Source organism: Pangasianodon hypophthalmus, chromosome 13 (genome assembly GCF_027358585.1).
Source record: "Pangasianodon hypophthalmus isolate fPanHyp1 chromosome 13, fPanHyp1.pri, whole genome shotgun sequence".
NCBI lineage: Eukaryota > Metazoa > Chordata > Actinopteri > Siluriformes > Pangasiidae > Pangasianodon > Pangasianodon hypophthalmus.
In genome coordinates, this window is record NC_069722.1 from 23,596,960 (window position 1) to 23,609,121 (window position 12,162).

The 12,162-nt window shown below is 36.6% G+C and overlaps 1 protein-coding gene across 6 annotated transcripts in view; it reads right to left on the bottom strand.

Moving 5' to 3' along the window:
* Positions 1 to 244: 244 nt before the first annotated feature.
* The window catches only part of septin12 (septin 12), a 70,183-nt gene continuing 58,265 nt past the window's right edge, over positions 245 to 12,162 (bottom strand). For all 6 annotated transcript variants that reach the window (XM_026947073.3, XM_026947076.3, XM_026947077.3 and 3 more), the window contains 8 exons: positions 11,196 to 11,324; positions 6,357 to 6,438; positions 6,067 to 6,204; positions 5,420 to 5,537; positions 3,492 to 3,587; positions 2,157 to 2,253; positions 1,900 to 1,951; positions 245 to 785 (listed from right to left, as the gene is read on the bottom strand). In XM_026947073.3, the coding sequence (XP_026802874.1) occupies positions 626 to 785; positions 1,900 to 1,951; positions 2,157 to 2,253; positions 3,492 to 3,587; positions 5,420 to 5,537; positions 6,067 to 6,204; positions 6,357 to 6,438; positions 11,196 to 11,324 (872 nt within the window). In that variant the 3' untranslated portion in view covers positions 245 to 625. The remainder of the gene's footprint in view (positions 786 to 1,899; positions 1,952 to 2,156; positions 2,254 to 3,491; positions 3,588 to 5,419; positions 5,538 to 6,066; positions 6,205 to 6,356; positions 6,439 to 11,195; positions 11,325 to 12,162) is intronic.

Genomic DNA, 12,162 nt, shown 5'->3' on the forward strand with positions numbered 1-12,162 from the left:
TATGTCTGTCAAAGTCATTAAAAAACTGAAAAACTGTTGAACAGAGCATTTTTTGAGACTTATACAAACACTAGACAGCTCAAGATAAAAAAAAAATACTTTTGGTGATATTGCTTTCCTTTCATTCCAGCGTCTTTTTCACAAGCAGTAAAAAATAGCTCTGTTAGAAAATTAAGAAAAATTACACTTTCCAAAAGCAAGCATGGTAACAAAAATAGTTTGTCTAATTTTACTTTTCTTTAAAAAAAAAAAAAAAAAAAAAAGGAGAAATAAAGGGAAAGAATTGCTCAGCATGAGGAAAGAGTAATTTCTCTCTTCCTACATGCATTTCACTTCTATTGTACTTCCTCACACATCATCGTCGGCATCCTCATCCTCTTCCTCATCATCATCATCAACATCATCATCATTTTCTCTCTCTGGCTTTTTTTTTTTCTTTTCAATTTTCCCCCAAAACCCCACCCATAATATAGACTCCTCTTAAAAAATAGACTTATATATGACGTTTAAATGCAAAAATGTCTTTACGTCTTCACATCTGGAAGAGAAATGTTCTCAACATGATCATCTTGGCATCATCTGCAGACACACACGCAGGACTGATGAAGTGTGTGTGTGTGTGTGTTTAAAGCTGGCTCTCGGCGTCGTTCTTCTCCGCTGTACCGTTCTCCAGAGTGAGAGCGGAGAGGCCGAGTCCGTTGGCGTTGCTCTCGTTCAGCCGTCGCACGCGGTACGTCTCGTAGTGGATGTTGTGAGTGACGTCCTTCAGGTCTTGAAGGTGGGACCTGCGGAGGATTTAAAAAAAAATCTGGATGAAACACCTACGACATCATCAATTAATTTACTGTATGCTCGTTGCACCGTTCTTAGAGCAGGTTTATAATTAGATACCCATAAATATATCGCCGTGACAACACGAAGAACGGGTTTATGGGTAATCCTAGCTCATCAGCTCAGCTACTTTTGGGCTAAAATAATAGAGGCTAAGGCTCTTTATTCATCACATCAGGAAATTACAATAAATTATACAGTATTTTAAAAAATTCATAATAGCAGGAACTTGCTTCATGGACGTTCCACAGCATTAAATGTAGCTATAAGCAGATAAAAAGCATCATATGCCATTCTTTACTTGTGTTAGGAAATTAATGAGGTGTAAATGTGCTGTTGAATGAAACAGTAACTCCATTTCATGTCACAAATTATTTTCCTATAACAGCACTTTTGGCAGTTTGCCAACAATTATAATTTTTTTGACTTATTAAAGAATGACATATGATACTTTCTTGTCCATTTATAGTTATGTTTAATGTTGTGGAACGTTCACGACACAAGTTAGTTCCTGTTCTTACGATATAGCAGCTATAAACAGTCGTTCTCTCACCAGCCTCTCTTTTTCTCTCTCTCTTGAAGGTATAAAGGGGGAAAAAAAACGCAGCTTGTCACGTTACCAAGAAACTGCAAACTCGTAAAAACTCCTCTGTCCTGATTGTTCCAAAGCGCTGACACTGGAGACTCCTTCCATAAATGTTAATTAAATGTCTGACAAAAAACTTCACCATATCAACTTTTACATGTTTTTCAAATCTTTTCATGAAAGAGCAGTTACTATAGAAACGCTAATGTATTAAATTATGTGCAGTAAAACAATCCTTTGATTTGTTCGATCACTCCTGTCCAAGCTGCTCTTATAGAAAACGAATCCAAACCTTCTGACCAATCAGAATCCAGAATTCAACAGCACTGTGCTGTAATCTGTCCTATCATGCAGCTTTTAAGACTGTCGACACCACTGTTTAATAAAAAAAAAGCCTCACAGGAAGATAATGATAACGTGTAAGACTAAGTGAATATAAATGAATTTATATTTAATTATTAAGACAGAAAAATGAGACTTACCTAATCAGAAGATCTCTCAAGTTGGCAAACTCACAATGCTCAACATTTTCGACTGAAGGAAAAAAAACCAGAAACATAATCAATACCTAGGGTTGGGAATAATGGAAATTAATTCTGTTGCTTTAGCTGTACTCTGCCACTAGATGGCGGTCTTGTATAAGACAAAAATAACTTTCAAAATTATGATGATGATGATGATGATGATTATAATTATTATTATTATTATTATTGTTGCAGTCGCAGGAAAAACAACCCACCTTCGATGATTCCCCATTTGGTTTTCCGGCCCAGGACCTTGTTGCCGTTCACCTGGTGCTCTTTATCTGTTCCCACAACCGCAAACGGGATGTTTTCCTACAAGAACCACCAAACACACACCATCAATCACTCTTCATCTAAACGGACGTACGTTTTAACCATAATTTTAACTTTTTGAATTCTAAAATCCTACTCAGATGTGTTACTACACTCCTGTAAGATGCATGCTTATCTCAATACCTGGCCTGAAGCTTAAAAAAATTCACCTAATGAATACAAAAAGGTAAAAAGGTGCTGTAACATTAGCTCTGTTGTGTTGTATGTTGTTTCATGTTTCAGTTTTTATTGTCATGTGCATTAAGAGTGCTGTAAGCATCTATACACAATGCAATTCCTGTGCTACAGTTGCACACTCCTACAAAGACAGAGCAAAAATTATATGTAAACTCTTAACTAGTCCAACACACTGAACACAGACAAAAGATTAAAGTGCAAAATTATTAATATACTCTAAACTAGTAAAAATAATTCCAAAATGTAAACATTGGATGCAGTCAAAAAGTGACACAAATACACAAATTTCAACACAAATATATTGAAATATGAAAAATTGAATATATGATATAATAAGTCTGTATGTAAAATATTGGAGTTAATACTGAGTTGACCAAACAAACCAGTTTTTCATATTAGCGTAACAAACTTGAAACTGAAGAGATTTTTGAGTTATGATGTATTAATATAGTTAGAAAACATTATACTTTAAAATATTTTAAAGTCCGTTTAGTTGATCAACTTCAACGTTTCGAGTTAATCCGTTTCCGCAAACATTTTGAGTTAACTGAGTTTATTCGGTTTTACAGTGTAGTCCAATAGGCTTTACAATTTAATTAACCGGCTGTTGTTTGAATAACACCTCCATATGACTTACAGCTATTTACTATAGTTAACATTCTGTAAATCCTCAACCCGTACTATAAACCTGACTAAACTACGCTCTCTAAATTTTCAATCACTCTTGGAATCAGTTTAGATTTCACTATAACCCATTTTAGACAAATGTATACCACTGCGTTGTTCTAACTGGTCAGAAGGTGTTGATTAATTTTCTATAACAGCAGCCCTGACAGTAGCGTAGCTGCACATCACAGGTTTATATTAATGCGCTCGTTCTAACACATTAGTGTTTTGTTCATGGAGATGCTTATTTAACATTTATGGAATGAGTGTCCAGTTTTTTAGTCTCAGTCACATGACCTCCATCTTCCCCAATCATGTGAAAGACATTAATGTATCTATTTTTGGATTTCATCGCTATTAAAAAGTCCTCGTACCCTGATCTTGTCGTTGAGTATCCGATCCTCAGCGTCCTCGTCGTATTCCTTCTGTGGATACACTCGGATACCGTGGGTCTGAAGATCCTGTCTTATCTGCAAAGAGAGAAAGGAGCTCCTGGTCAGATTTACGGATGTGTTTACACACCACACACACACACACACACACACACACGTTTTATAGCAGTCTACTGCCCAATTGAACGGCTAGTCTTATTTGTCTCAGTTTGTGAAACTGATTTGGATTGCTTTCTTTTAAGTCATTAAAATCAAACAACATATATGAGTTTCACAAAATTTGCATTAATTCGAAATAAGTAAGTGATTTAAACTTGACGTAATCCGTATATAAAATCGCAGGAATTCATCAACAATTATACGATTTGAAGGCGATCAATCAAGTTTCATATTACCTCGTTCACAAACTCAGGAGCTCTCATAGGTTACGAATGCTTTTCCCAAATAAATTTTCACATATTTCTTGAGTAAATGCTACTGCGAACGTACTACGAATAAATTTGTTCGTATCCGGTTTTATAAATAAGGTCAATTTTGCGCATCTTCTTTGCTTGGGAAGAAATCGTCTCGTCATCTTTTCCCTGGAACTTCTGCTCCTTTCAGCCATCCTTGAGTATAAGGTGCGATTTAAACCTGTCGGTGATGTAAAACAGCGCCCCCTGCTGGTGATGCTTTATTATTTAAATTCCATAATCTCGCAATGTAATGAGCAGATTTAGCTATCCTCCCAGGATCAGTCGACATAATCTACTTTCTAACGAAGTCGTTTAGTTGTCAACACACAACGACAAACCTGAATAAATATTCCAGCTGAATATTTTAACAGTCATAAAAAATGACGTTTAATTAGCAAACGAGCTACATGTGACATCGTTAAAATGTAATTTGTGTATATTATGCTTTGCCTTAAGATCACAAGTTAGAATCCTGACAATGGCAAAGTCACCCGAGAGACAAATCTACAGCTTATACATGAGAACCACGTACACACACACACACACACACACACACACACACACACAGACCATTCTGTGCATTTAAAGGATGTTCAAAATAGCACTATGATCATCAGTGAGGTTTTTAAAGAGACATTATCATATGATATTATGCTGATATATGTCATATTCAGCAAAGCCAATAACATAGTGGAACCTGAATTATCAGCTAGTTTTATCAGTGTGTGTGTGTGTGTGTGTGTGTGTGTGGGAGGCTCTTGGAGAGAGATGTAGTACAGGAGTATAGGGAGGCTTCCTCCCACATAGCATCATCCTGCTGGATCCATCGAACTGTGAATGATGGCGCAGGTTTGACAAAAAAAAAACCCAGGCACACAAATGTGTCTTGGCATTGCTATTGGTTTTGGTACAAAAATTATCCCAAGGCTCAGAACCCATGACAGGACACTAAAGTCTATGGTATAGTTTTTCACTATGTGAAATTCTTTAAAAAAAAATAAATAAATAAACGTTTTAAAGAAATTTTTAAAATTACTATTTTGAATAAATACAACAAAGCGTACCTAAGCTTTATGCTACACAGTTTTGTCTCTCTTGCTAATGCTACACAGCAACACTGCTCAAGTTAGCTAATGTTAGCTAGCTACTAGCTAGTGATGAATGGTTTCACAACCTGGTAGCTGGCATGCATTGCAATACAACAAAACTACTTTTTTTAATAAACGCTAAAAAAAAGTACATAATCCAGTTGCGTAATGACCTAATCTTGTCTTTTTTAACAGTATTTAATGGAAACATATCTATTCTCATTTCCTTTTTCTGCTAACTTTTCTGCTATTTTTTTTACTTATTCCAATATCCAGACAAAAAGAAGTTGAGGAATACGATTATAATACAATATAATTAAGTTATGAAGAACATGAGGAGTGGTTAAATGAATGAATCTTTGCTCACCCTTTGCTTGAACTCTAGCCTCTCGTCCATGGTTAGCGTGTCGGCTTTGGCGATCACAGGTACGATGCTCACGATCTTCCCCAGCCGCTTCATAAACTCCACATCGATTGGGCGCAACCTGAGGATATTAATGCAGTTTAGCCAAATTAGCCAAATATAAGCTAGTTCATTCCAAGCCTTTTTTCTTCTGATTATTGATTGCTGGTTAATGCTAGTTTATCCACTTAGCATCACATTATAAGCTAATTCATTCACTCTTGAACAAAACCTTTAACTCTCAACTCCTCAGCTGTACGTTTAAATTAAATATGAAGTCTGTCGGAAATGCGCTGAAGATATATGGACACCCGGAAGACTAGCAGCTCAACAAGGCTCGTAATATTTGTACATGCATTCAGGTATTTATGACTTCTTGACCCGTGAACACTCTTCTGTTTTCATAGCACTACCCTATGCTCTACTATGAAGGCGATTTACGGCTCTTGGGTTTCCCATAAGGTCAAAAGGTCAATCAGGGCACTAGGGCCTACTTCAAGTTTCCTCTATTCCATCTGAAAGCAGCGCTATTACAGAACGAGGAGTCGTAACCTCTCAATCAGCATTTTAATGTTCCTAGCTGTAAATATAGCGCAGGAAGTGACACGTACCGGTGTCCTGTGGCTGGCAGGAAGTAGACGCAGCAGTGGACGCGGGTGTCTGGGATCCTTCGCTTCCTGTTGATGTACTGCTCCTCCTTCAGATATTTCTCGTACTGCTCGTTGACGTAGGTGATGATGGGCTCCCAGCTGAGGAGAAGCAACACGTGAAATATTAACATCATAAACGTTATCTATTATCATTGTTTGTGGTGTATTATAGTGTCTGCTTTTTTGTATGATATTAACTGCTATATACTAGGAAATATTACAAAACACAGAAGTGATCAAGCTTCTCTCACCAGTTCTCGTTGTTGATCTGGTCTCCGAATCCGGGTGTGTCGATAACTGTGAGCCTCATCTTCACACCCTTCTCTTCGATGACTGTAAAACAGAGCAGGAAGAGATGAAAATTTTGAAAAAATTCCAGAAATTTTGCAATTCTAGATTGGTAGTCCTAGTACATTGTGAGAATTCCCTCCTCGTGCAAGACCCCTAACCCTCAGTGGCTTTACAGCTTAATTTACTGTATGTACTCACTCAACTATATTTCTTTCAATTTAGCTAGCAAACATAGCTGACTGTAGCTAGGTCGCTAGCTGTGTTAATCATCTCGCAGTTCGATATAAGACATAGCTTTGTTGGGGAAAAAAAAGGCTAGCTGTGTTTTTAAGACGTAAACATTTTTGCAAACGTAGCGGACATGCCATTACGAAGCAAAGTTACTGTTATCACCCTGAAGTCGAATAATTTTCCTATTACAGCATGTCCGGAAATAACGTAAATTCTCACTTACATAAAAGCAGCTATAAACAGTCATCCCCAGTCGTTATAGGTTTTTTTTTTTAAACATCCATTTATGTAAATAGTTATTAGGTAAACATCTGTTTATTTATGTGGAGCGTCCATTATACAAAACTACTGTCAGAGCTGCTTTTATAGAAAGTTATACAGAACACCTTCTGACCAATCAGAATCAAGAATTCAACACCGCAGCGGTATAAAAATGTTTAACATTACGGTGTAAGAAGTTCTTACAACTTCACTGAAAATAACATTCAACTGAATTGTTTCGTTAATTTTAATACGTACGAATTCGGCTTGTTTATACAGATAACGATAATGTTTTTATAAATCCAATGAAAATATTCAGAAAGTAAAATCCACACAGACAAAGCTGCATTGTAGAAGAAATGCAGTGCGTCATAACATACACCTTTACACATTCTTTAAAGAATGTGGCGGAAACCATGATGGCGTATTCATATCTTTCCTCTCTCAGTTATCGCTAAGTGCCATAAAACGAATCATGCTTTTATGACACACGGCCCAAAATAGGTAAATATTTACATTAGATGTCAGGATGTCCTGGCCTGGATTTCTGAAAGCTCCAGTAAAAAAACAACCTTTTTTCCCCTCACTACACTGTTTACGATTTGCTGGACTGAGAATTCAGTGGAGCGAGGGGAGATCTCTGGAGGACGTATATCCTGAACCTCATATGATCTGAAACGTGCAGTGAAGCATGAGCACACGTATACAAGCAAAGCAAGCACACACGCGCACACACGTTTTTTCCCCTATTTTTTTAACAGGAAGATGTCTGGAGTCTAGGTGTCGGTTGCAGTTTATGTCTTCTGGGTGTGTAGCAAGCAAAAACTGTATATACATTCAATCATACGGTACTTATATTTGTGGGTGTGGCCTGTCTGGCTGATAAGAAATGACGATAAGCTTAATGTATCCATTTCATTTTGTTACTGTTGTTTAAAACAGAATTTATTTATGTGACATTCACAAATTTTATATTTTATATTTATTCACAAATCTTCCTTTTTTGTACAGAAAATACAACTAATTATTTTTTTAATACACCTTTTTGTTTATAAAGCCCTGCTTTATTTTGTTGCCACTCTGTTAGCAAACCTAAATATTATAATACATATTACATGTATTAAAAATGTATTTAAATGTCATTATATAATCTTTATGCTATATTGTTCACATCTAATTTTATTAGGAGAAACAGGTGAAACTGTGGTTATAAGTTTCTGTCAAATTAGCTTGAAGATGTATGAATATAAGTGAAAAATCCACTCAGAAATCCTGTCAGGTTAGCTCATGTCAGCTAGCTGACTAGCATCAGCGGTGAAGATTATAATATCTAGAATATAAAAAAATAAACCATATTAACCAGCTAGCTGTTATTTACACTGAATATTTGTGGTACTTGTATTTATTACTTAAAAATCCTCTTAGATCATGTCAAGTTAGCTTATATTAACCAGCTAGCTCGCATTTGCAGTGAAGCTTTTAACCTTAATTTCTTTTTAGAAACCCTGTCACATTAATGCTATATAATAAAGCTAATATTTGCCAGCTAGCTTGTATTTGTTGTAAAGATTATAAACCTCATGAATATAATTTAAAAATATTTAAAACGTTTAGAAATACTGCCACATTAACTAATTTTTCTTAGCTATCTATGGTAGGGTATTCTTAGATATCCTGTCAAATTAGCTTAGGTTAGCTTAGGATAGCAGTGGATATTATAAACATTTAGAAATATGACATAAAATTCCTCTCAGAAATCCTGTCAGGTTAACTCATGCTAGCTAGCCAGGTATTGTTTTTAGTGAAGATTATGACTATTATGAGTAAAGATCCTCTCAGAAATCCTGTCAGGTTAGCTCATGTTAGCTAGCCAGCTATCATTTTTAGTGAATACTATGAATATTTACGCTAAAAAAAATAATCCAATCAGAAATCCTGTCACTTCAGTGTTTCATTTGTGCTAGCTTCACTCTCTGAAGTAAGTAGCATAGTATGGAGCTAACATTTCCAGCTAACACCACTAGTAATTTATCTTGCTTTAATAAAATGGCTCCTCCTCCCTTTTTAAAAAAAATGTAACTCTGTTTTCCTGTTAAGAGAGGCCACATGCACTTAAAAAAAGTTACCAGTGAGTAAAATGTTTTTGTTTAAATTTATGTATTCATATTTATTTTTATGATGTGCTCTGTAATCTTTTCCAGCTGGTGAATGTTTCAAACGCTACCATGCTAAATGTACCTCAAACCGGATCTGTCTTGTCTTGCTGTGCTGTGTTATTTTAAACCCCACACAGAATCTTGTTGAAACTACTCACTGTTGTGTTATTCAGTCACTTGTCAGCAAAACTAACGTCATATAAAGATAGATCACACTGCCAATTATCATAGGAACACACACAATACTTCCATTTAAAGGGCAGACTGAGAAGGCTACACTATCTGCCTTTCACGCCACTTTCAAATTGAGCATGACGGCGCCTTAAGAAGTGAAATTCATGAAGGTACGTGCTTTTCTTTTCGTACGGCCTACAGCACTGGACTGTATGATAAGGTAAATGTTTTTTTCTTGGAAGCGAAAGAACTAACGTGATCACTGTCTTACAGGTTAGATCTAAAAGTAATGCTGCATTTGACTTAACTCGGAAATGGGAAGTCTGAACTCGTAAATTATGCAATTTTTGAGCTTGAATCATTCGAGCTACAAATTGGAAAAAAACACAGCTAGCCAGCTAACATTAGCAAACATGAGTTTATGATGTATTTACTTTATCAAAACAACAAGCTGTATGTTCAATGTTATCGATTTAACCAATTAATGTGTCTATGTTGATTGATCTAAAGTGAATACTACTATAAACTCTTATCTTATTTACTGTTGACGGTGTGAGCAGCCATGTTGGCATGACGTCATTTGCACATTTGTCCTCAACTCGAGAGTTGAGGAGAGTTTCTGAGTAGGAATTCCATGTTGAGGGGTCATTTTCATTTTCGTTTTCTTGTTTTTTTTTTTCCTAATCGGAGGTCAGAAATCTAGTCATTGAGTCAATGATTTTATGCAACTACTGTGAGAGAATGTAAGAGCAGACAAGGCTTCATGCTCAACCAGACACCAGTTGTTATCTTAGATAAATGATGGCCTCTGTTGGAACGAGAGTCATCCTCTGACCCGTAGGATGAAAAATGGCCGATCCAGCACTCTCTCTTTCTCTCCCAGCCTCTTTGACAGGTTTTTCTTAATGACAGCCAGGGCCACATCTCTCTCTCTCTCTCTCTCTCTCTTTCTTTCTCCCTCTGGCTGAAACCTGCATGATTGATCTTTCTTAATCCGTCCCCCATCGCCAGCATCTTAATTCATCTTCTCTCTCTCTCTCTCTCTCGCTCTCTCTCTCTCTCTCTCTGTCTCTCCCTCTCTTATTCACACAATGTCCCAGGTGTCTGGCTCAGCTCCAAGTCAAACACCGCAAACCCTTACGTTCTGTCACGAGTCAGAACCAATGCTAATTTTTTTTTAAAACAGAATTTCTTTTGGCTTGGTTCGATTTCTCTGAAATCTTTTTTTTTTTGTTTAATCAAATTGTTGAGGTGATATTCGGGTCACATTGACCTGAGAGTAACAGGATGAAATAAAAATGACCGGCCTTTGGTGATCTGAAATAAATCACTGTCGCTGCTGTCACATGACCTTCCTGTACAGAGACACACACCATGCTAGTAGGAGGGTCAAACTGAGGCCACTGATGCTTCATCTTCATATATATATATTTATATATATATAATATCACAAAGATGACACAAACCAACTCTTTTTCCTTTTCTAGTTTCTTTGCATTTTACTTTTTGGGTTACTTTTTAGCCTTTCTCATTTTGATTGCTCGTCCATTTTTTTTTTCCAGTTGTTGACGTGGCTAGAAAAGAAAAGTGTGACGTTATCATAGACGAAGATGTAAAAAAGGATAAAATGTCACACTTCCTTGCAATCTAAATATTTCTGCAACTCACAGACTCATCGTCTATGCAACAATGTATTGTTCCATCATTATTACAGACCATTACCAAGTTGCATGGAAAAGGGTCTCATGTGTATGCGTCCATCATTTTCATGCCACTAATAACTAAGAAATAAAACCAATTTTTCTAATTATATTTATATAAAACAAGGCCTATGGGAAAGACTTTGTGACTCTTTACTCACATGTTCATGTTTAATTCAAGGGAAAAGTCTGGGATCAAGCCAGCGTTAGTGAGTGTGAAAGTGTGTGTGAGAGAGAGCAAGAGAGAGAGAGAGAGAGAGAGAGAGAGGAGACTCACTGTGGCTGATTGATTGCAGGTGGACGGTCTTGGAGATCTTCTCCTCATAATTGGGAGTGCAGGACTTACGGCTGACCTTGGATTTAAACAGTGTGTTCACCAGCGTCGATTTTCCCAGGCCGCTTTGACCTGTCGAAAGAGGACACAAAGCAGCTTTACAACCACTTTCACTCCTTACTATGTTATTCAGAGAAGCTCTGAGTGTGTCATTTTAAACCATTAAATGTTTAATTTTATGAATATATTTACTACAAATTTAATATGTAAGAAATAAAACACTGTGTCAGGCTGTTAAAGGAAAATAAAAGTGCGGGGAAGTGCGATGAAGCAGAGAAGCAGAGTTACTGTTACACACAATGGAGCATAATTTAAATGTTCCAATTTAATTTGTGACAATTTTGGACTTTCTGTCTGGGTGGAGCAACTTATCACAGATTTGGTTTATCACAATGTCATCTTCTTCAAAATCATCTTATGTCATAACATTACCACCCCTACCCCCTTTTACTCCTGGATGAAATTTTTGTCTGTTTCCTCCTTCTCTGCCTCCTGGCATCGACCACCATCTCCATTTTTTTTGTTTTGTTTCACAAGCCAGCCAAATCCCGCTAGATAAAGCCAAAGTCACGCCTAAGGAATTATGCAGTTTCATCCAGAAATATGTCAAAATGTGGGGAAAAAATGTGTTTGAGTATTCATTTCATGTTATCTTTCAACCTTTACATTTTCAAAGCACTGCAAAATCCTTAAAAAAATGATGGATTTCACAACATTTAACAACAATCTCTGACTGAAAAGAGGACCACTAGGAAGTTCGGAAGGAAAGGAAGTAGAAGTAAGTTCACTGAGGACACTGAGTAGCATGTGGCTGGCAAAAGTTAGATAGTTAGTTAGCTAGCTAGTAACGTGGACATTTCAAGGCTTTATGCATATGCAATGTCCAGTTACAATACTGACAAATGAAAAA